The sequence below is a fragment of the Staurois parvus genome, unplaced genomic scaffold (genome assembly GCF_062004578.1).
Source record: "Staurois parvus isolate SC_StPar_1 unplaced genomic scaffold, SC_StPar_1.0 ptg000186l, whole genome shotgun sequence".
In the NCBI taxonomy this organism is placed as follows: Eukaryota; Metazoa; Chordata; class Amphibia; order Anura; family Ranidae; genus Staurois; species Staurois parvus.
The window spans coordinates 2,561,168-2,587,363 of record NW_028317982.1 but is presented as its reverse complement, the minus strand read 5'-3'; the positions used below and the strand labels follow the sequence as shown (position 1 = coordinate 2,587,363).

At 41.1% G+C, this 26,196-nt stretch overlaps 1 protein-coding gene across 1 annotated transcript in view; it reads left to right on the top strand.

Annotated features, from left to right (window-relative positions):
* The window catches only part of ZBTB49 (zinc finger and BTB domain containing 49), a 48,898-nt gene that overhangs the window by 14,022 nt on the left and 8,680 nt on the right, over nt 1–26,196 (top strand). The window contains exons 2-5 of the mRNA XM_089677401.1: nt 10,594–10,767; nt 14,214–15,262; nt 19,820–19,866; nt 25,380–25,453. Coding sequence (XP_089533527.1) covers nt 10,616–10,767; nt 14,214–15,262; nt 19,820–19,866; nt 25,380–25,453 — 1,322 coding nt within the window. The 5' untranslated portion in view covers nt 10,594–10,615. The remainder of the gene's footprint in view (nt 1–10,593; nt 10,768–14,213; nt 15,263–19,819; nt 19,867–25,379; nt 25,454–26,196) is intronic.

The following is a 26,196-nucleotide window of genomic DNA, read 5'->3' as shown; positions in this document are numbered from 1 at the left end:
TGGATGCTCAGCATGTGCTTGTACTGAGCACCCAAGTGTTTCCGTGTGCGAGGGTAACCTGAAGGAATATTTTTATTTTTTTCTCTTTGAGGCCGGCGCCTCATTTTCTCGCTCAGCAGATGCACTTCTGCTAAGTGTTAAGAGAGCCTGACACTCCCCTTTCTTGACGAGTACCCAATCGGTGCTCCTCGCTCTGCAAGGTCTCTCCCCTCCCTGCTTGCCCCCGGGTGCGGTGCTGGAGACAGGCAGGGAGGTGAGTAAGATAAACAGCACAATGTTAAAAATATTAAAAGTTGCCCCAAAGCCCCCTTAGTTTTTGAAAGCCCCAGACATTCTTAATAGCACCTCAGATTTAAATATGGCTTTTGTTAAAATACGTTTTTTTCTTATCAGGACAAGTAGATTGTCATGAGGGACAAGTAGATTGCGACCCAGATTTAGTCCCTTGCACAAGTAGTTTTTTCAAAACTTTCCACACCCCTGCCTATACACAAATGTTTTGCCATTAAACTGAATGGGTTGTTTTACAAGGTGAGGGTCACAGGGCCTTGAAAAAGTATTAACACCCCTTGAAATTTTCATCTTTTTGTCATGGTACAACCAAAAATGTAAATGTATTTTATTGGCATTTTATGTGATAGACCAACTCAAAGTGGCACATAATTGTGAAATGAAAGGAAAATGACAAATGGTTTTCAAAATTTTTTACAAATATATCTGAAAAGTGTGGCGTGAATTTGCATTCAACCCCCCCAGAGTCAATGCTTTGTAGAACCACCTTTCCCTGCAAATACTGTCTTTTTGGGGGTGACTCTATCAGTTTTGCACATCTAGAGAGTGAAATTTTTGCACATTCTTCTTTGGAGAGCGTCTATGAACAGCAATTTTCAAGTCTTGCTACAGATTCTCAATTGGATTTAGGTCTGGACTTTGACTGGGCCATTCTAACACATGAATATGCTTTGATCTAAACCGTTCAATTGTACCTCTGCTGTATGTTTAGGGTCATTGTCCTGCAGACTCTAACAGGTTTTCTTCTAAGATTGCCCTGTATTTAGCTTCATCCATCTTCCTATCAACTCTGACCAGCTTCCCTGTCTCTGCTGAAGAACAGCATCCCCACAACATGATTTTGCCACCACCATGTTTCACGGTGGGGATGGTGTGTTCAGGGAGATGTGCACTGTTAGTTTTCTACCACACATTAGCGTTTTGCTTTTAGGCTAAAAACTTAAATTTTGGTCTCATCTGACCAGAGCACCTTCTTCCACATGTTTGCTGTGTCCCACACATGGCTTCTCGCAAACTGCAAACGGGACTTCTTATGGCTTTCTTTCAACAATGGATTTTTTCTTGCCACTTTTCCATTAAAGCCAGATTTGTGGATGGAACGACTAATAGTTGTCCTGTGGACAGATTCTCCCACCTGAGCTGTGGATCTCTGCAGCCCCTCCAGAGTTACCATGGGCCTCTTGGCTGCTTCTCTGATTAATGCTCTCCTTGCCTGGCCTGTCAGTTTAGGTGGATGGCCATGTCTTGGAAGGTTTGCAGTTGTGCCATACTATTTCCTTTTTCAGATGATGGATTGAACAGTGCTTAGTGAGATGTTCAAAGGTTGGGATATTTTTTTATATGTGAAAAGAGAAAACCTGCACTACACCCAACAGATAATGAAAGTGACAAAATATACTATAAATTGCAATGAATAAATAAATAAAGTGAAATGCCGCTACTCTCTTCCTGAATACCAGAAAAATAAATAAAAAAACAAAAAATAAATGAGTGCACTGTACACTAAACCAATCTGACACAATAACTAAACACAATATACCAAAAATGGACCACAAATAAATATGTGCATATCTAAAATGTGCAAAAAATACATCTAAAGTGCTAAAAGTCCATGTACATAATATAAATGATCAAAAAAGTCCCAAATCCAATGTGAAAGTGCTGCGAGCTGAAAAAATCCTCCAACAGAGTGCCACAAGTGTGTCCACAAGTGCTCACCTTAAAAAACAGATCAGCCTCTTACCAGACACATTGATCTCAAATCAAGAGATCAAACGAGCAGATGGTGTCCAAATTCCACACTGACACCCGTGCTAGCAATATCAAGGGAGATGGATGAACGGCTGGGGGCTCACCCAAACGAATTCCTCACATCGAACCACTCTCCATACAGTGTAGAGAAGGATTAAAACAGAAGAGACTTCATATAATCATAATACCAATATTACGCTTTTTAAGAGTATGGTTTTGAATGATTTGGAACTAGCTAAATTTAAAACAATATATCATGGGTCAGTACAAGATGGTATTAAATCTCTCTGTGATCATAAGGATTTGGTCATTAGACCTGCTCATAAAGGTGAAGGAATTGTTCTCCTTAGGAAACAAGATTATCTTGGTGAAATTAATCATTTGTTATCTGATAGTAACACTTACAAAATCTTGAGGAGGGATCCCACCAGTGTGTATAAAAAAATTATTACATACCATCTTACAGGTTTTAATGATGGAATCATAGATAAAAAGGTGAGGCAATTTTTATTGCCACTAGCCCCTAGAATTCCTAATACGGTACATATTACCTTCCCAAAGTTCATAAAAATCCTCAGAAGCCCCCAGGAAGGCCTATAGTGAGTGGTATAGATTCGATCACATCACGTATAGGCAAATGTATCGATTTTTTTTTTCCTACAACCTTTGGTTAACAAAACTCCTGCTTTTTAAAAAGATACCACTCAGATTATTAATTAGATTTTGGGATTGAGTATAGAAGGGCCCATTTTGATGTGTCCTCTTTGTACACTATTATTCCCCATGGGAAAGGCTATGAAGCTGCAGAATATTTTTTGAAGTTGGATGATAAGTTATCTCACAAACAGATTCAATTCATTTTGGAACTGTTAAAATTTGAGATGGAGCATAATTATTTTTATTATGGAGATCAGTTTTTTCTACAACGTACCGGTGTAGCGATGGGAGCCAAATTTTCTCCTAGCCTCGCCAACTTGTTCATGGCATTTTGGAAAATGGAGGCTGTATATACAGAGAAACATGACCAGCTGATCCTTTGGCGTCTATACATCAACGATGCCTTCTTCCTATGGCGGAGGAATGTTACTTCTTTACATTCTTTTATGTCTAATCTCAATTCCAACACATGGGGTATTCGTTTCAGATATGAATGGAGCGATAAAGTTATCGATTTTCTTGATTTGACCATATATCGAGAAAATCATTCTTTTCTCACCAAAACATATTTTAAATCCACAGATCGCAATGGGTTCATTCCAGTTGAAAGCTCTCATCACCGTACATGGCTTAAAGGTATCCCGAAGGGGCAGTTTTGACGTATTCGTCAAAACTGTTCTAAGAGGGAAGATTTTTTTGCACAGGCTGGGATCCTTCAGCATAGATTTTTGGAGAAGGGATACTCTTCTGAAGTATTCACTCAGGAGATTGAGGCAGCCTCCCTACTCAATAGAGAATCCCTTTTGTAAGTTCAGACTAGACGAGATAATATTAGCACCTACAGTGAGGAACAGAAGTATTTGAACACCCTGCGATTTTGCAAGTTCTCCCACTTAGAAATCATGGAGGGGTCTGAAATTCACATTGTAGGTGCATTCCCACTCTGAGAGACAGAATTTAAAAAAAAATTCAGGAAATCACATTGTATGATTTTTAAAGAATGTATTTGTCTTGCACTGCTGAACATAAGTATTTGAACACCTGAGAAAATCAGTGTTAATATTTGGTACAGAAGCCTTTGTTTGCAATTACAGAGGTCAAACGTTTCCTGTAGTTCTTGACCAGGTTTCCACACACTGCAACAGGGATTTTGGCTCACTCCTCCACACAGATCTCCTCTAGATCTGTCAGGTTTCGGGGGTGTCGCTAAGCAACACACTGTTTCAGCTCCCTCCACAGATGTTCTATTGGATTTAGGTCTGGAGACTGGCTAGGCCACTCCAGAACCTTGATATGCTTCTTACGGAGCCACTCCTTGGTTATCCTGGCTGTGTGCTTCGGGTCGTTGTCATGTTGGAAGACCCAGCCACGACCCATCTTTAATGCTCTGACTGAGGGAAGGAGGTTGTTGCTCAAAATCTCACAATAAATGGCCCCATTCATCCTCTCCTTAATACAGTGCAGTCGTCCTGTCCCCTTCGCAGAAAAGTACCCTCAAAGCATGATGTTACCACCCCCATGCTTCACAGTAGGGATGGTGTTCTTGGGATGCAACTCATCCTTCTTTTTCCTCCAAACACGACGAGTGAAGTTTAGACCAAAAAGTTCTACTTTGGTCTCATCTGCCCACATGACTTTCTCCCATGCCTCCTCTGGATCATCCAGATGGTCATTGGCAAACTTCACTTTGAAACGCGTCTGGCGGAGTCTTCTGTGACGTCACCATGTTCCGACTGGTGGTATGACACCGCAGGAATTTTGAATCTGTACACTGCCTTTATGCACCTTATCTTTGTAAGTTCAATATTTTACTGAATACATTTTTGAGTTTTATCGGGTTGCACTATGAAGTCTCTTCTGTTTTAATCCTTCTCTACACTGTATGGAGAGTGGTTCAATGTGAGGAATTTGTTTGGTGAGCCCGCAGCTTTCCATCCATCTCCCTTGATATTGCTAGCACGGGTGTCAGTGTGGAATTTTGACACCATCTGCTCGTTTGATCTCTTGATTTGAGATCACTGTGTCTGGTAAGAGGCTGATCAGTTTGTTGTGGCGAGCACTTGTGCACACCATAGCACAGAGAGGATTTTTTCAGCACACAGCACTTTCACATTGGATTTGGGACTTTTTTGATCATTTATATTATGTACATGGACTTTTAGCACTTTAGATGTATTTTTTGCACATTTTGTATATGCACATATTTATTCATGGTCCATTTTTGGTATGTTGTATTTAGTTATTGTGTCAGATTGCTTTAGTGTACAGTGCACTCATTTATTTTTTTTATATTTTTTTCATAACCTAACCCTGCTTTAAACTTCTCCACAATTTTATCCCTGACCTGTCTGGTGTGTTCCTTGGCCTTCATGATGCTGTTTGTTCACTAATGTTCTCTAACAAACCTCTGAAGGCTTCACAGAACAGCTGCATTTATACTAAGATTACATTACACACAGGTGGACTCTATTTACTAATTAGGTGACTTCTGAAGGCAATTGGTTTCACTAGATTTTAGTTAGGGGTATCAGAGTAAAGGGGGCTGAATACAAATGCACGCCACACACTTCATTTATTTATAAAAAATTTTGAAAACCATTTATCATTTTCCTTCCACTTCACAATTATGTGCCACTTTGTGTTGGTCTATCACATAAAATCCCAATAAAATACATTTACAGTATTGGTTGAAACATGACAAAATGTGGAATATTTCAAGGGGTATGAATACTTTTTCAAGGCACTGTACATATACAGTACATACATATGCGTATATATACTTTAACTTGAGTTCAGTGTGCAGTTCTTTTTACGTGTGAAAAGCTCATGAAAGCACTACAGTGGTGTAAAAGAGACACATTGAAATACATTCATTTTTCTTGCATATGCGTTTGCACTGCTTTTAAAAATGTGTTCAGTTACATCTGGTGTCAACGTCTAACCCTCACTAACATAATCCAATAATTCTAACCTAATCAGTGATAAATGACTTGCTCCAGAAGAATCATATGTTACAATATTTGCGCACTAGATATTTTGGCCCCAATGTACAAGAAAATGGCAACGCAAACCCTCTGGAAATGTCAGTGCTGAGTACAGTTGATTAAAGCGAGGAATGTATATGTAGTGGGATGTCCTCAGAGTCCTTCTTCCATCTGATTATACTCTCCAGACCTTGTTATTTGCTGGATTGGAATCACTTGTTTTTCTGATTGTAGTATTTGGGCCTTGTCTTCATTTATTTGATGACGACGGTCACTTTCCTTTCCATCAGTCTAAGCTGGGCTTTTATGTTCCCTTCCAGTTGTCTGGCGCCATCAGTATTCATTATTTCCTTTATATCCTGCAATTTAAAGGCTGAATTGATTTGTTTTTCTGTCATGCTGGATGTCACACTAAATGTTTTTTTCAGTTTACACAGGCCTGACATTATTATAATGTCCGAAGGGAAATCAAGTCCTTGTGTCACTAGCATTATGTACCGTGGTTTAGTTCACATAGTGTGTTTGAGTTTATTTAACTCAATAATATGGTTCAGTCAAGTGTGACTTTTCATTGAAATCTTCATTTGTTTACTTACTGAGGCACCTGATGTGTATAAATCTGTCTTTTTTTGAGAAGAGATTGCCTAAATGGTGGTGGTTCTTGTGTGGTTTGTGGACCATCTGTGATCCATATGCATGCGGCAGCTGGTCTCAACTGGACAGACCTAGTCATCTTTGTTAGAAAGGAACCCAAAATAAGTACAATTGGCTCTAGTGTTCACAGTAACTGGCTCCGGACACCATTTTCCCAACTTTGAATTCAGTAAATGGTGCACAGAATTGGTGGGGAGGTGTGCGTTTGATTTGCACATAATGACAACCTCCCAAGTGAAATAGAAATCACAATTTTGTTTTTTTTTTTTAATAGACATGCAACCCATTTAGCCACTTAGCCTTATTCATCATATTTAAGAGAGGTTTAAACCCTAAAGTGTAGGTAAACGCAAAATATGCAATACATCTTTGCTATGTATTCAAATGTGCCCATGTTTTATCCCTTTAAAGCAGGGGTCTCCAAACTTTCTAAACATAGGGCCAGTTTACTGTCCTTCAGGCATTAGTGGGGCTAGACTGTGGCCAGTGGGAGTAGAACATGTTCTAGTGTTGAAGCAAACAATAACTTATCATTGATGTCAGTAGGAGGAATAGTGCCCCCATCATTGGTGTCAATGGGAGGGATTATGTCTTCATGTTGTTGTCAGTGAGAGGAATAGTACCCCATTGTTGACGGTGGAAGGAATAGTGCCCCATCATTGGTATCAGTGGGAGGAATTGTGCCCCATCATTGGTATCAGTGGGAGGAATTGTGCCCCATCATTGGTATCAGTGGGAGGAATTGTGCCGCATCGTTGGTATCAGTGGGAGGAATTGTGCCGCATCGTTGGTGTCGGTGGGAGCAATTATGCCCAATTGCTGGTGTCAGTGGGAGGAATAGTACCCTATTGTTGGTGTCAGTGGATGGAATAGTGAATGGAATAATGTCCCACCGTTAGTGTCAGTGGCAGTAATTATGACCCACTGTTTGTGTCAGTGAGATAAATAGTTCCTCATATAAGTGGGAGAAATAGTGCCCCATCATTGGTATCAGTGGGAGGAGTTGTGCCCCATCGTTGGTATCAGTGGGAGGAATTGTGCCCCATCGTTGGTGTCAGTGGGAGGAATTATGCCCAATTGCTGGTGTCAGTGGGATGAATAGTACCCTATTGTTGGTGTCAGTGGATGGAATAATGTCCCACCGTTAGTGTCAGTGGCAGTAATTATGACCAACTGTTTGTGTCAAAGAGATAAATAGTTCCTCATATAAGTAGGAGAAATAGTGCCCCAAGGGCTGGATAAAGGCAAGCAAAGGGCCACATCCCACCCCCGGGCCTCAGTTTGGAGACCACTTATTTAAAGGATAAGTTCACCTTTTATAACATGTTGCATGTTACACCCATATTCAGGGTGTAACATGTTACAAATGCATCGGCCCCCGCACCCTAGCAGGGAGATCTCCCCTCGCCCGGCCGCGTCATTCATTCACAGAGTTCTATGATCGCTCTAGTAGTTCATTAAGCTTCCTGTCAGAGTGTAACTGCCTGCCCATATCAGAGGTACGGGCAGACAGATACACGGACAGTCTGCAGGACTGTGGCAGTACACCCACGATCTGCTAGTCGTGGGTGCAATGCTTTATAGGTCCCTAACAAAAAAAATAACAAATGCATATTTTTTTTCCTGCAAAAAAATGTGCATGTAGTATTTTTCTTTTTTGTAAAAGTAAGACTTATTTTCTTAGGTCCCTGTGTTTAACATTTTTTACACTTTGTTTCACTTAAAGTGATAATAAACACACACTGTTTAATTTACATTATCTTTTCTTCTTATGTATAAAGATGGTGGCACTGAATTTATTTTAATCTTAAAAAAAAAAAAGTACCTTTTTTCATAATCAGTATACACCTGTCATGTGACCCAGCTCTTTCCAAGCCCATCAGAAGAGAAACCTCTCTGGGAGGAGCTTCTAGTCCTCTGCTGCTGGTCACATTCTAGAAAAAAAGACTTTAAAATACTGTACATAATTCATATCAATTAAAAATTTTAAATCGTCATATAACCCGTGTTTGCAAGAAAGAAAATCACGGCGTCTATGGCCGGCTTAATTCTGTAGTCATGTGGACTGCACAGATAAGAAAAAGAAGAAATAAACAGTTTAGAAGGGAAATGAAACTGCAGCATGCTCAGGAGATGTAGCAACGGCTGGTCTACACAATCTCAGGCTGCAGGGGGGACACAGACAAGGAGGGAGGGACAGTGAACAACAGGTTTTTTGCAGAATACAGAAAATGAATCCCATAGTGACTGAGTTTGAACAGTGTGTAATACGGCATGTATTGACTGTTAATGATGTAAGTTTAATGACACTTTAACCCTTGACGCTGACATCACACAAATATGCGGCTTCATAGATCTGGGCTTTTTTCAGTGGGGCCGCATATTTGCATACCTGTCTTTCTGCTGGGAGCACGGTGCACTCCCAGCACAAAGACCGTGGTGTCGCTGAGAGCACCGGGTCCCTTTCTAACGATCGGGACCCGGGACTCCCGATTCCAGGTCACATGATCACTGTGATAGCCTCTCATTGACTATCACAGTGACCAGTCACTGTACAGCCCAGCCCCCTTGTTTTTTTTTTTTCTCCGTATGAATGGAATGGATTGTAGAATCTCTGTAACTCCTGGCATAGAAGGAAAAAAAATGTTTGTAAAAAAAAAAGATAAATAAATATTAAATAATAAAAGAAAAAATAAAGAAAAAATACCTAGATCAAGGTTTGATCTAGTTCAGTGCCAGGGTTAGTATTTGGGTCAAGGTCAGGGTCAAAGGTCAGGATTTAAAAAAAAAAAAAATTGGTATCAGTGTCAGTTAGTGTCAATATCACTGTCTGTGTTTTAGGTAAAAAAAAAAGACAAAAAGAAAATGCGCACTATTATTTCTGGGCTGTACTATGGGTACAAACAACAAATGACATACATATATATGGTATCGCTGCGATCGTCAAGAGCTGGAGAATTTATTTTGGGTTGTTCTTTGTTGGTAGGTTATGGTAGTAACAAGAAACACACAGCTAAATAAAAAAAAAATATTTGTTTTTAGTATTTTGGGCCAGTTTTCCTTTGATAATGAAAAAAAATCAGGAGATACCCATTACCATTTACCACCAAATGAAAGCCCAATTTGTCCAGAAAAAAACGCGGTATAATTCATCTGGATGTACAAAGTAGTTGTGATGATATGTGCAGTTTTACTAACACATGTCAACGTTGCATAATTGTGCCTAGGCATTTAGATTTGTTTTACCCTTAGGCGTGACGGGGTTAACTTTATTTTAATCACATATTGGAGTGTAGATCGCACTCCATTAGCTTCTTCCCTGGCCTGGGGAAAGTGATGTCACTTCCATGCTAATTCTAGCTGGGGGGGGAGATCAGCAAACGGATGTGCACTTTTCTCCCCAACGACACCTGCCATGGAGGGGGGGACGCACTCTAGGGGGGCCATGGGAGCCGCATGGTCACTTCTACCTGACTGCTGAGTCAGGAGTGTGTAGCAGCCAAAAATATGTGTAAAATCCCCTCTGCTGCCGACATATCACCTACGTTGGCCTTCGTTGACCTGTCAGAAATGTGCTCAGGCCTTAAATATAAATCAGGCCCTAAATCGTTTCCAGTCTCAGATCCCAAAAAGACCCAAAAGGGGGAAGTTCCGCTTCCCCCCCCCCCCCCCCCCGTTCTAACACATTTGGCACATTATATTTTTTTGGGGGGAGCGGGTACCAAGTTTTGACAGGTGCCTGCTCACACTTCCACCTGGAGCGCCTAGGTGGTCTGAGCAGAAGTTTGCTTCCCTTTTACCCCCATGTCACTGTTTCCAGAAGGCTGCGAGACCATTTACAAAGCTCAGCGTGGCTTGCGCGTGGGCAATAGGAAGCTGGCTGTGAAGCAAGGAATCACAGCTGGCTTCTCTTAACAAATATGCCGGCTCCCTGAAGACCAACGAAAAACCGCCCCAGGTGAGGATGGTGCTGGATGCCTGGACAGGTAAGTATCCTTTTATTAAATGCCAGCTGACTTACAAATACACTTAATATTACTTACTGTATTATAAATAATAATTACTGCCAAATCAAAGGACCAATATGTGAAATGTAAAAATTGCTCTGGTCCATATGGGGTACATGTGAGAGCTGAAGAGGGTATTAAGTTGTGACTTTCACAACACTGAGCACAGCAGCTTAGAGTTACAAATGTATATTGCATTGCTGGGAATGTGTATTGTGCCACAGATAACCATTGTCATCTTCTTCCAGGGTGAGTAAATGTTGCTCCAGAATGGACAGGACTGCAAGTCACAGTTGCCATCTTCTACAGCAGCTTCATGAGCAAAGGATCCAGGGCTTGCTGTGTGACTGCATGCTGGTGGTAAAAGGAGTCTGTTTTAAAGCACATAAAAATGTGCTGGCAGCTTTCAGCCAGTACTTTAGGTATGGAGCAGTCTGATTTATTTGGTGTCATGACTTTTTGCTTTTTAGAATACACTTGTGTTTTCTTTTCCATACAAAAAAGTTTTATTTTAGTTTAGGATAGAATGGGGAAGGCAGGCTCCGACCCTGTTCCTGTGATTTCCCTTTACTCTCTGCCTTGGTGACCATGAAAGTGAGGGAAATCTCTAGTATGGAGTCACAGTCACAAATTCTGACAGAGGGTTCTAATCCTTTCACACACTAAATAGGTATTCATAGGTATTCCTCCTCTTGGGAAAGTACTACTATGGGAACTTAAAGTAATATGCATTATAACTAAAGACAAAACCTTTTTTATTTTTTCTTTAGTTTTGGATAAAGTGGAGATGGATCAGAATACCTGTCAGCTTTTTATTGCTGTGTGTGTCCTCATTTGTTCTCTAGCTCCATTGTCTCCTCCCTCCATGCTGATCTCCAGAGTCTCTTCCATCCTCTAGAACTCTCTACCCCATTCAGTCCGGCTGTCTCCTACTCTGTCCACCTTTCGGCGATATCTGAAAACTGATTTCTTCAGGGAAGCCTATCACACCTCCACCTAACAACTGAATCTTTTATTTCTCCCATCAGCTCATCCCTCACAGTTATTTTTTGTTCCACTTGCCCTTTCCTATTAGATTGTAAGTTCTCAGGAACAGGCCCTCCTAACTCTCTTGTATTGTATTGTTGCTGTATTGTCTCCTGTTATATTGTAAAGTGCTGTGGAAACTGTTGGTGCTATATAAATCCTGTATAATAATAATTAGGGAGATTCACTCAAGAAAATCCCACATTTTGGGTTGTCATTAGAGCAGGAATAGAGGGGAATGCTTCTAAGAGGGACACTATTTCCGGTGACCTCAGTGACAATCGGGGATTCCCTCACTTTGGAGGGATTTTCTGTCACTTCCTGTTTTGGCTATGGGACAGGAAGTAAAGGTAAATCTCCCAATTGGGACACAGATGGCAAAAAAAAACTGACAGGGGTTAACCCTCCCCAACTCTATCTAAAATGGAAAAAAAAGTTTTGCATTTAGTTCTACTTTAACCTCTTGCCAACCATCTAACACATTTGTGCAGCAGTGAAAATGGGCTTTAATGCCCACACATATTCTTCCAAGGCAGTTGAAGTTTCCAGCACAGTGACTGAGTTGTCACAGAAAGCTCCTGGTCTCTGGGTATGATCAGGAGTTGGTGGGACAGGCTCCCAATCATTGTGATAGGCAATGACATTGATCACCTGATTGGGAAGCCTGTCATGCCCCACGATGTAAAGAGCCAGTTAAAGGGCTGTCAGGAGTGGGCAGAAAGAGGTTAAAGTGTATTGAATTAGAATTTGATGTAATTTATTTAAACAAAATGGTCCATAATGTTGATAGAAAAATTAAACGGAAACAGAGGAAAAGCCATGTCTCTCTTCCTCCTCCACATCGATGATGGATAGTGGCTTGGTGACGCTCTCACTCTCTGTGTGTGCGGTGCCCAGAACACTGCACCTACATAGAGTAGGTCCTGGCAGCACAGGGAGAACATATAGAATGGGGAGTATATCAGCACAGTCGTATGTTACTTTAAAAAATAAATGCTAAAGAAGTTGTTTTTTGTTTTCTTTAAGAAAAAACAGCTAATACATATTATAATAATATTATTATTATCTTCTGTATTATTAAAAAATAGACTTTATTGTCACTTTATCCTCTTCCTGCCAGTCGTATGCATAAATGCGGCCTCTTGGCAGGTAGGCCTTAATGCTGAGAGGCTGCATATATGTGTACCAAAATGTAAACAATGCTGTGCTGAGAACACGCACCCTGCGCACTCCTGGCACAGTGGCGAAATGCCTGCCTCCACCTCCCGGCATCTGAAACCTCCTAAAGTGCCAGGAGGCACAGACAGGAAGGGGTTAACATCAGATTTAAGTAATTGCGTTTACCTATCATTTACCATGCCACATGCCAATTGGTTGAGTTAAAGTGGTTCTAAAGCCTTTATATTTTTCACCTTCAGTGTGCAGCTCCCCCCTCAGGTTCCCCTAATCCTTACCTGAGCCTATTCCCGATCCAGTGCTGTACATAAGGGCAGAAGCTCTCTTGGGTTTCTCTCTCCTCATAGGCTGGGACACAGCAGCTGGAGCCATTGGCTCCTGCTACTGTCATTCACAGCCAGGAAGGAGGGAGCCAGGGACAAGCCGCACTCTGTGTGACACACAGAGGCATGTTGGGAGTGAGCATGTACGAGTGCCCCCAGAGCAAGCAGCTTGCCCTCAGCAGGGGGGAGGGGTCTGGAGCGCTGGCAGGGGATCTGAGAAGAGGAGGGTCGGGGCTGCTTTGTACAAGCAGATAAGTATACCATGTTTGATATTTTAGAAAAAAAAATTGGAACCTTTAAAAAAACTTTAAGTACACCCATGTGCAGTTAAACATGATCTCATGAGAATTTAGCACAGGGATCCTGGACAGTGATGAAGTCTAGGCAGGGAGCAGAACCACCCTTTTTTACCTAAAAACAGACCTTTCCATTTTGGAAGGATCCACTTGTTAAAACACACAATAGCTTCAAACACAGTGGCAAAACAGCAAACTCCAATTGCTGACTAAAAGTGCCTGTACATTTACCGAAAATAATTACTATGTACCTTTTATCGATGATTTATTCTGCAGTCACTTGATAGCCCTGTCTCCTTTGTCTCGTCCTTTCCCATAGTGTTGAAGTGCCTGTACAGAGTACAGTGTCATGTAGCACACAAGCACTGTGTTCCAGCAGGTTGATCCACAGACTGCACCTGCAACATAGGCAGTCCTGTGCAGGGGGGGGGTGTCTATAATAAACATTGATGACATCTGCAGTGGCATTGGTCTGTCTCTCTCTCTTAATGGGACAGAGAGGCAACAGCAGGAGCCTTCAGTTCCTGCGCTGCCAATTAAATCCTATGAGCAGATACTGGGGGGCGGTACTGCACTGAGCCATGTGTGTCTATAGACGCACACAACCCAGCTCAGGAGGGAGCCCGCAGGTGCACCCACCGCCATAGCAAGCATTTTTCTAGGATGGCACACTGAGAAGAGGAGGAGCCTGGAGCACCAACTGGGGACCCGAGAAGAAGAAGTGTGGGGCTGCTTTGTGCAATACCATTGCACAGAGCAAGTATGTATGAAATGTTTATTATTTTTTAAAAATCTAAGCCTTTACAAATTCTTTCATGACCAAGAAAACACATATAAGCAATCATCATTGTTGTAGTGACATATACTTTAAGTAAACCTTACTGGTGTACAATCCTTGTGTCCTCCCTTCCCCTGTTAAAATATATCTGTTACGCGTCAGCATTTATTACAAATAAAAACTCCTTAACTCTGATGGTTAAGACTGATCAAAGAGGTCCAGTAAAGGAGGGCGAGACTCTAAACTTGTACAATTTTTGTTTTCCTCAGATCTCTGTTTCAGAATACCTCAGTCCAGAAAAGCGATGTCTTTCACTTGGACATCAAGAATATTGGAGGCATAGGTCAAATCCTGGACTTCATGTATACCTCACATCTTGACCTGAATAATGATAATATACAAGCTATGCTGGACATTGCACAGTGCCTCCAAGTACAAAACGTCTTGAATATGTGCTACAATTTTTTAAAACTGACTACAAATGTGGAGACTGTAACTCCTATTCCGTGTAGCAACTCTGAACCCTTACAGAGCAATTACCCAGCATTTACTAACTCTGTATCCAGCGAACAACTAAGCACTCCAATACTAGAAGATGCAGTAACAGAGGCCAGACATTCCCAGCCATTGTTGTCAGATAAGGGCAATGTCCCTTCAGCTGAGGTCCCTAAACCTGCATCTGTCACCATCAACTCAAGTCATAAGGAAATTCAGTTAAAGCAGTATGGTCAGCCCTACAAACTGCGGGACTTTTACAGCAAACTCTTCTACAAGGAGAATGCAGACAAGGCAGCAGAACAGGCTACAACGGCTACCGTTGAATCTAATTTGGCAGAATCACAATCATGGACTTTGACTTCCTCTGAGTCGATATTAACTCCATCAGATTCTTTACCTCTGGAACCTCTGCCTGCGTTTTCTCATACGTTTGTTTCCTCCCAGGATCAAGAAACACCGCCACTGCAGTTCCCCACAGAAATGCGACTTAAAAAAGCCATTCACCTTAAGAAATTAAACTTTCTCAGGTCTCAGAAGGCAGCAGAAGAGTCAGCTCAGCCGATTGGAGTTTTACAGAACACTATAGAGGAAACTGTGTTCACAAATGAGGTCCTTGACAATACAGAAAAGACCTTTCTAGAAAAAGAAGCTGATGGAGAAATACTTGAGAATATTGCTCAAAATGTGGAGTTGGAAAGAGCGGAGAGCCCTAATATGGAAGATCCAGGTGTATCGGTACCAAAGCACTGTGCATGTGACTTGTGTGGCAAGACCTTCAAACACCCCAGCAACCTGGGGCTGCACAAACGTTCTCACACAGGTACAGTGAGGTAATGGTTTGATGTTTTCCACATGAAAGAGAAAAATAGCAAGCTGTCCATCACGGTACACAATACCCTATAAAGCACCAAGTATTTATTATGAAGGCATAACATCTGGTAACTTTCAGGTTCCTTATATGACCACTCTTTACCATGTCATAGTTTAGCTGGACTGAATGATAGAAAATTATTATTATGATTATTATTATTTTATTTTGATGCTGTTGAAGCTTTCTTTGTATGTATGAACTATTGCATCCTTAGACATCAGGTTTTCAGTTTAGTAAATCTTCTAATGAACCCAATGTCCTAATGCCTTGTGCACATGACTGCTTTCAGTTCTGCCCCTTATCTGTCAAAGATAAAAAGAAGCCAAGAAACAAAGAACAATTTAAAACTATATAGAGAAGCATTGTTTTTAATTACGTATTTAATTCTTACTCTCGTCAGAACAAATTACAGTTTCTTCTCCATGATACTCCCAGAGTCCCTCATGACAAAGAAATACCTTTATTTCAGAGCCATGTCACTCTTTTTGTCCTTGTGGGTCAAACCATCAGTGCAACATTTCTTGGGACCCCCAAGTGTCGGTTGGCTGTTGTTTTGGGTTCCCCAAATATTTTTTTCAGTACAGCCACTTTAAATGAATATGATTCCCAAGAATTTCAGGACACCTAAAAGGTCTAATTGGGATCTGAAACTACCAGGCATGTGCCTAGAATATGTAGTATCCATAAATATAATGGATTCAGTTTTCAGGAATGTGGATCTAGGCCAGTGCTTTTCAGTAGTGTTTACTAAAACACTTATGTGTGGATCATTTTTGTTTGTATATGATTTATTGTTAAAGGATAAATTCAACTTTAAAAAAAATAAATAAATAAATGCACATTTTTTTTTGCGGGTAAAAAAAATGTGTATTTGCTATTTTTTCTTTTGTAGGAGCCTGGAGAGCATTGCACCAGCGATCAGCAGATCAAGTGCCATGCAGGACTCCTGCAGACTGTCAATGTAAGCTGTCTGGCCATACATCATAAGGGCAGGCAATTTCATACCGATAGGAAGAAACAATGAAGTACCACAGCAGTCAACAGCGCCCTGATAGTTCATATGAGAACTACAAGCCGACATTTGCAAAGGCTGTCAGTACTTGTAGTTGATATATTCACAGAACTCTGTGAATGAATGACGTGGCCATGTGGGCAGAACCGCGCTGTTTTCAAAAAGTGACCGTTAGTACGGGGAACCCCCCTCAGATCACCAAGCCGCTACAGCAGCGGGAACATGTTATATAGTATCTCACAGAAGTGAGTACACCCCTCACATTTTTGTAAATATTTTATTATATCTTTTCATGTGACAACACTGAAGAAATGACACTTTGCTACAATGTAAAGTAGTGAGTGTACAGCTTGTATAACAGTGTAAATTTGCTGTTCCCTCAAAATAACTCAACACGCAGCCATTAATGTCTAAACCACTGGCAACAAAAGTGAGTCCACCCCTAAAGTGAAAAAATGTCCAATTTGGGTCCAAAATGTCAATATTTTGTGTAGCCACCATTACTTTCCAGCACTGCCTTAACCCTATTGGGCATGGAGTTCACCAGAGCTTCACAGGTTGCCACTGGAGTCCTCTTCCACTCCTCCATGACAACATCACAGAGCTGGTGGATGTTAGAGACCTTGCGCTTCTCCACCTTCCATTTGAGGATGTCCCACAGATGCTTAATAGGGTTTAGGTTTGGAGACATGCTTGGCCAGTCCATCACCTTTACCCTCAGCTTCTTTAGCAAGGCAGTGGTCATCTTGGAGGTGTGTTTGGGGTCCTTATCATGTTGGAATACTGCCCTACGGCCCAGTCTCCGAAGGGAGGGATCATGCTCTGATTCAGTATGTCACAGTACATGTTGGCATTTGTGGTTCCCTCAATGAACTGTAGCTCCCCAGTGCCGGCAGTATTCATGCAGCCCCAGACCATGACACTCCCACCATCATGCTTGACTGTAGGTTCCAGTAATCCATGTCCTTAGTCTGCTTGTCTTCAGCAAACTGTTTGCGGGCTTTCTTGTGCATCATCTTTAGAAGAGGCTTCCTTCTGGGACGACAGCCATGCAGACCAATTTGATGCAGTGTGCGGTGTATGGTCTGAGCACTGACAGGCTGACCCCCCCCCCCCCCACCCCTTCAATCTCTGCAGCAATGCTGGCAGCAATCTTACGTCTATTTCCCAAAGACAACATCTGAATATGATGCTGAGCACGTGCACTCAACTTCTTTGGTCGACCTGTTCTGAGTGGAACCTGTCCTGTTAAACCGCTGTATGGTCTTGGCCACCGTGCTGCAGCTCAGTTTCAGGGTCTTGGCAATCTTCTTATAGCCTAGGCCATCTTTATGTAGAGCAACAATTCTTTTTTTCAGATCCTCAGAGAGTTGTTTGCCATGAGGTGCCATGTTGAACTTCTAGTGACCAGTATGAGAGTGAGAGCGATAACACAAAATTTAACACACCTGCTCCCCATTCTGACCTGAGACCTTGTAACATTAACTAGTCACATGACACCGGAGAGGGAAAATGGCTATTTGGGCCCAATTTGGACATTTTCACTTAGGGGTGTACTCACTTCTGTTGCCAGTGGTTTAGACATTAATAGCTGTGTTTTTTTACTTTATTTTGAGGGGACATTCACTACTTTACATTGTAGCAAAGTGTAATTTCTTCAGTGTTCTTCATGAAAAGTTATAATAAAATATTTACAAAAATGTGTGGGGTGTACTCACTTCTGCGAGAAACTGTATGTTCCACCCTAAAAACTTGTGGAACATGTAACATGTATCCTTTAATGCTCTTAACCAGCCGTTCTCAACTAGGGTTCCTCCAGAGGTTGCTATGGGTTCTTAGAGCAATCAGCAAATTCTGACTCTCAGACAAGTAACCACAGACATCAATTCATTTTTTAGCTACTGTATCTGTCAAAAGGGCCCCTCCTCCTAACGACCAACCAATATAAGGGGCCATGCTCCACTGACCACCACTGTAAAAGGGCACTATACTGATCACCAGTGTAAGCAAGGTACTACACTGACCACCAATGTAATAACGCATTTCACTGACCACTAGTCTAAGGGGATATTTTGTCACTGACTATCAATGTGAGGGGTCTCTTCTTCACTGTTACCCTAGGCTCACACTAGGCATCGCACAGGAAGTGCACCGCATTGATTTGAGGACATTTCTTTTGAATAGGCTCAATTTGCACCGTATCACACCAATTTTAGAAATGCACTGCAACTGGATTACATGGTAGTATACGATCCTGTGTAGGCAAATGCACCACGCTTGCGACCTGCATTTGGGGTGTTGTTAACATTGCACTGACACCCGCTGCAGATCGCAAGGGCAGTGCAATTTGAACGCGGTGTGGGAAATGTGCATTGATCACGGATTTTCCCGCACCGCGTTCTACTGTGAACTAGGGCTTATGGAGCACTTTGCAAATTCTGCATTTCTTTTCTGGCCCTTATTAATTATTTGTTACTTTTATTTTTACTGAAATAATTATGTGATATAAAGCAGCTCTGGGTGTAAAATACACCATATATGTCACATTCCTTATTCTTTTCTTTATTCTTATATATCAGCTTACTGTTCACGCTAATGTCTTATGAGCGGTAGATAGAGCGATTATTGCCAGAGGTTGCCTGAGACCTGAAAGTTATTTCAAGGATTCAAGATTGAGAAAGGCTGTTCTAAATTGTTATGATGAATTGCTCCCTGATCCCCTCAATGGTCCCCCCTAGGATTTGTGTATCACTGGCTGAGAGCTAATAAACTAGACATGGAATCTTTATTGAAATCAATTTGGATAGTAATAACCAGGCTGTTTTCCTTGCCTCTCTGCAGACTTATTGCTGGACTATCAACTCACTATTCTTCATTGTTGGTCACAAAAATGTGGCAGCTTAATCTGTCTAACTTATTTTGTTCTATTGCAAATCTGCCAACACACAGAGTGACATGCTTCGTCAAGGTGCTGGCCCTGAGAGAATGTTAGTACATAGCTGGTTTGGCTGAATGTAATTTTTAAAGCTGCACTCCGGAAAACTAAAAAGTCCTCTCTTGTAGTGAAGCTGTGCCTGCATTGCAGGGGTTAACTGCTCAGTTAGTCTAGGGAACATGAAAAGCACTTTTACTCACCCGATCCTCCACTCCTTCAGCAAACAGCGCTGCAGTAATGAACTGACTTTCCACATCCTCACTTCCAGTGCAGGGCTATGGGCTCTGCATTGGTCTTGATGACATCAAATAACTTTAGACTGCCAAAGCTCAGGGGAGTAGAGGCTGCAGGGGCTGATCTAGCAGCATGAAGAAGCCTGGGAGAGTAGAGGATCAGACAAGTAAACACTGGTTTTCTAAGCCCCTCTAGACATGAGCTGTACCCATACTGCACGGGAGGAGAACCTGTCATTTTTAAATATTAGACACTTATTTACACTTCTGTAAATTGGTTTATTTTGTCATTCCTTTGAATTACAATGTCATGTCTTTGCATTTAGGAGAGAAACCTTTTGAATGTAGCGTTTGTGGCAAACACTTCTCACAGGTGAGATACTTTTCCTAATTCTATTGAAGTGCAGCTCAAGCCAAATATGATAAAAACACCCCTTTAGTCTAACTATGTACCTCATTTAAAAACACTCAGTGTATTGTTCACAATTGTTAGTGTTTAGGGGGCTTCCCGGTGTGGTGATGCTCAGTTATATATCAGTGAGGAGGCAGGAGGAAGACTAAGGGACTTCACTGCACTGCAGGTTCTGTGTAGTGTCACCTTCTGGCTATACAGTGAGACAGAAGATCTTAGCTGAACATACAGCAGAGAAAATATTTATTTGATCCCCTGTGGATTTTATAAGTTTGCAGGGTCTATTATTTTTATCATAGGTGTGTTTTAAACGATAGAGACAGAATAACAACAAAACTCCAGAAAAAAACACATGATACAAATGTTATAAATTGAGTTGCAGTTCAGTGAGTAAAATATGTATTTGATCCCCAAGTAAAACATGACTTAGTACTTGGAGAAACCCTTGTTGGGAAGCACAGAGGTAAGACGTTTCTTGTAGTTGATTACCAGGGTTACACATAGTTAAGGAGGGATTTTGGTTACCAGGTTTGCACACAAATCAGGAGGGATTTTAGTTACCAGGTTTGCACACATCTCAGGAGGGATTTTGGTTACCAGGTTTGCACACATCTCAGGAGGGATTTTGGTTACCAGGTTTGCACACATCTCAGGAGGGATTTTGGTTACCAGCTTTGCACACATCTCAGGAGGGATTTTGGTTACCAGCTTTGCACACATCTCAGGAGGGATTTTGGTTACTAGGTTTGCACACAACTCAGGAGGGATTTTAGTTACCAGGTTTGCACACATCTCAGGAGGGATTTTGGTTACCAGGTTTGCACACATCTCAGGAGGGATTTTAGTTACCAGGTTTGCACACCAGATTTACCAGGTTTGCACACCACAACATGTTTTGAGACATTGTCATGCTGGAAGACCCATCCATGACTCATCTTCAGTGTTTTGGCTGAGGGATGAAGGTTCTCATACAAGATCTTGCAATATATGGCCCCGTCGGCCTGTACCTTTTAGCAGAGAAACAGCCCCAAAGTATAATGTTTCCACCTCCATGTTTGACTGTAGGGATGGTGTTCTTAGGGTCATAGTCAGCATTTTTATTCCTCCAGGTGTCTTTTATACACGTAAGTTGTTGTTAGGAGCACCTTCTTAAATTGACAGGACTAATCTGTGTACCACATGAGCACATAGCCAGTCTGTGGCAGCCATAATTATTGTTGGTTGCTTGCGAATCAATTACTTATTTTACTCACTGAACTGCAACTCAATTTATAACATTTGTATTATGTGTTTTTTCTGGATTTTTGGTTGATATTCTGTCTCTATCATTTAAAATACACCTATGATAAAAAAATTATAGACCCTTCATTTTTTTGTATGTGGGCAAACTTACCAAATCTGCAGGGTAGGTAAACAGATCACAAATGCTGTATGTATTTTGGCTGAGCGTCTGACTGGATTTGTGCTTTACACGAGAAGATTTCTGCTCTTCACATTTTTAGTTTGCTGAATTTAACAGCAATGAGCAGTTATTATTGAGAGCTCTGTATATTAACCTATTACTTTAAAGTAGCATCGGAATGTTTAAGTTTGTTGGTATCAGTATACGTGAAAAGCTGCAGGATGTAGGCTGTTATCAGATTAGTAATGCAAAGCTGGCCTTTATACATAAGAAACGTAACAGAGGTAATGTTGTATAACACTTTCATGACCATGGGGTAGGTCATTGATGCCTAAATCCCCAGGCATAGCATATGTTGGTTAAAACAGCTGCAAACCCAGTCACTGGCAATACATTATCTCCTTTGAGAGGCTCTCCTTAAAATGGAACTTTACTCTCCCAGTCAACATTGACTATTTTTAATATCATGCTGCTAGCATTATTAGATAGATGGGAAAGTATATTATAGTTACTTTATTTAAACTTTTTTTTTTTTACATTTCTTCAGTTCCTGGTTTCCAGGCCTAGGGAAATTACATCATACATCGCAGGAGTCTTCAGGAGGGGAGGAGGGGCTTTCTCAGTTAAGCACACCCTCCTGCTCGCATGCCTGAGCTAAGGGCAGATGGATTCCAGGAAGTAAATGCTACATGAACCATCTGCCCTTATCTAAAGAGGAACTTCATTTAAACTTGAAAAATATCTGAAAAAATATAAGCAACATAAAAATGTCGAGTATGTGATTTATCTGCTACATTTACCAAAATGTGTCTTTTTCCAAAGAAAAATGTGGGCTGGAGCTGCACTTACCCTGTAATGTCACAGCGGACATTTTGACTGGGGGCACCCTGTATAGGTTGCATGCCAATGATTCCCGCAGGATGGTTCGGATCTGCGGATTGAGCATAATGGATCGAAGTCTGATCCATTATACTCCCCAATCCGCAGATCCGATCCATCCTGTGGGGATCGTTGCCATGCAATCTATACGGGGTGACACCGGACCCACTCCATGAAAAGGTAAGTTGTAAAGAAAGCCGACGATCCCCACAGGATGGATCGGATCCATCCTACGGGAATCGACGGCTTGCTTTACAACTTACCTTTTCATGGAGCGGGTCCGGTGTCACCCCGTGCAGTAGGTGTCACCCTGTGCAGCGCACACCCCCTGCACTTGCCTCGGGACACCACTGCCCATGAGACATTGCTCCTCACACATTCACAAATTCTCAGGCACTTCCTGACATGTATGAAAGGTGGATTGAGCTGTATGTGTGCTGCACTGTGTATACTGATATGTAAACAAATAATGCATTCTGTATGCAGGCCAACTAATCGATAATGAAAATAACTGACAACTATTTTAATAATTGATTAATATCGATTATCTTGATTAGTTGTTTCAACTCTAAAGAATTGGCATGTAAGGCAACCTTTACAAGATGATGTATTTATCTACCAGAGGATATGTTTGGGATCAGTTTTAAGGCTTACATACACTTTAACTTGACAATAAAATGGTAGCTAATTTATTTTTTATTTTGTACAGTGTTTTAATACTATTCTGTATTTATTGTAGGCTGACAAATATGCACAAATGTAAAAAAAGTAACATTTTTTACATGTATTTTTTAAATAATGCAACAGTATCTTCCACTATTAAATAGATAGCTTTGTAAATGAATACTGCAACCTCAAGTGACAGCTGGGAATGAGAGCCAGCAGCAACATGAAGTGTCGGCTGCTGGCCCTCAAAGGGGGAGGACATTCGTTAATGTCCATTAACATTAAAGTGGCTGTAAACCCTAACATGTACCCAGCGAAGTGACTAGCATCAGGTGACTACATAAGCTGTACCTGCTTATCTGCAGCCCTCTTTCCTCTACAGCCGTCGAAAATACAGAATTTACCCAGCCTTTCTGCTTATCTGAATCCAGAGGGCGGGGATCTGACGTCACACACTGAACTACACATAGTGGACAGCTGAGCGTAATCTGAGACCTGAGTGGAGGGACCAGACACCCCCCACACACAAACACACAGTGTCATAGGGAAACATACACAACAGAGGCTGTCAATCACAGGCTTTGTGCTGGAGCTTTCTTCCCTCCCCATCCCTCTGGATCGCTTGGAGTCAGCATAACCTGTCAGAAGTAACTCATGCAGATAGCAGAGAAAGGAAACCGCTAAGCTAAGTGCTTTGTATTGAGACAAATACACACTATAGAAGGATGAGCTGTGTTCATTTTCGTTTCAGAGGTTTATAACTACTTTAATAAACAGAATGCAGGCGGAATGGAGTTCATTGACAGATCTGGGTTTGCAAAACATTTTACATGCTGGATTGTTATCTGTTTTATGTAAGCACTGCTTTACAGCTACAAGCTCCTATGTATACATTGCAAGAAACAGTTACATAATATTTAATACTGGTGGAATTCCCTTCCATGTGGAACCAACATAGAGGTCACATCCTCAGACGCAGACAGTAATCTGGTGACTGCTTGTTCTGTCCTCATTTGTTCAGTCTGAAATGCAGACCCAACTGAAATGGATGGTTATATTTTATACACAGAAACAGTAGTGGAGTGATATTTATGTTATGTTTATACATAGAGATTTTCCTGCCAATGAGTGATGATCTCTGTTCAGTACCCATGCATGCTTTTACTTTGGGGTGGGAGTGAGCTTTTAATTATCCTAATGTGTTTGCCTGCGGCTGTGGGTCTTGTTTTTATATCTGTGCGATATTATTGATCATATCGGCACATTGCGGATTAAAGCATGCATTTCTGGTGTAAAATCTCTCAGAATGGTTGCTCATTGATCTGTTTTTTTTGCCATTTTCCCCAGTTTCTCTGCTTTACTAAAATCCCAAAGTCATAGCAAGTCATTTCCAGCAGAGGGAGCACTTTGCTTGCTAATTATTTTCCATTTTCTTTTTTTTTATGTCTGTACAGTATAAGACCTTTTTTTGCCCATATTTCTGCCACAGATGTTTCCTAATTTTGCTGAATTTTATTTAAACACATTTAAAAAAAAAAAGATTGACATGGAAAGCTGTGATGTCAAAAAGCTCAGGGCATAAAAAGAGGTGAAATGAGTACAATATGTTTCTGCCTTTTTAAAGTGACACTAAATTCCATTTTTAAAAAATCCATTCAAGTATGTATTCTTAATTCAGAAGTCCCTCTTATTGCTTTCGGCTTCTTTAAATGTTTTATTTTTTTTTTTTTGCTGCTGTGATTACATTTCTTGTTAGAGGGTGTTCTCCGTAGTCTCAGTGTATGTAAGATCATAGCCACCCTCTCTTGCTTACTCCTGGGTCGGACTAGGGAATGTATAGGAACTGTAATGTGCATAGAGCAGTGCACATGACCACAGCTGATGTGCACTGGTAATTTCAAACAAACAGAAGTGAGAGGGAAAAGGAAAGAGGAGAGGTTCAGGAGCTCACAGAGGAAATTATAAGGAAGCAGAAAAGTGTTGTAAGAAACAGTTTCATGAAATATAAATTATAGGGCTGTTATTTAGTGGATGTGCATGATTATTTTTGGAGAATAAAGATATCAATTAATGTCACTTTACGTTTCTCGCCACTACAAACAACAAATCATGTTAGGTTTAGGCCAGTGTAAATTCTAAGTTCAAAATGGACACAATTGGGGGATTTACTAAAATTGGGGAGTGCAAAATCTGGTGCTGCTCTGCATAGGAACCAATCAGCTTCCAGGTTTTATTGCCAAAGCCTAATTGAACAAGCTGATGTTAGAAGCTGTTTGGCTACCATGCACAGCTGCAGCAGAGTGCTACAGTTTTTGTAAATCTCCCCCCAATGTTTTCATTTCTGGCTTACTTTCATTATGGTTGAACTATGATGAAAATGAACAAAGAATTTGCCCTAAACAAACATATACAGTATAGTCAGACAAAATATTTAAAATGTTGTTTCTTAGTAAAAGGAAGAGAAATGTAATTTTCAGATTTTTATAAATACAGCTCTAAGTTCATGACGCAAATGTCTTTTTTGCAGGCTGGAAATCTTCAGACTCATTTACGAAGGCACTCTGGTGAAAAACCATACATATGCGAAATTTGTGGTAAAAGGTATCAACGGGTTATTTGCATATGTATGAATAGTTTTCTTACTCCCTTGCTTGCGCTAATCAGCAAGTCTTAGGGCTCATTCACACCAGCCCTGTCCACTGAGGAAAGTTAGACATGTGAGCGTTGTGTGGCACATTAACTGTTGCGCTAGAGCAGCTCATTGCACCAAGACATGCCAGCGGGTGTGCATGCAGCATTTTTGGCATTGCAGCACACCACATATTTTGCGTTGAAATAACTTTGCTTTAGGAAACTGCATTGGGGTGCCATTCAGAATGAATTGCACCGCATCACACCAATGTACTTAGCATGTGTTACAGTGTGTTACAGTAACACACGTGATGGCGCACTGCAATGGTGTGAACGGGCCCTAGTTTTTCCAGGTTAAGTTAAATCTAGTTGTAGTTAGTCACATTGTTAGAGACATTTTGTAGCTCACCAAGCCACTTCTTCAATTCCTAGAGTATCTGGAACATACCTTCCTGACCTTTTTGGAAACTGAAAAAGTGGCTTGGTAAGCTACGAAACGTATTCAACATTACAGAACAAGTCCAGTTGAATGTGAATAACTTCCACTAGATATACCATGATCTTCTACTAAGGTTTTGTTACTGTTATACAGGGGTTAGACAAAAATATGAAAACACTACATGATTTGCAAGTGTGAGAGTGACGACATGTTTTGTGTTGAAAGCGGAAGTGATGTAATATTCTTTTGCTTCCACTGTGTGATGAGACACCTA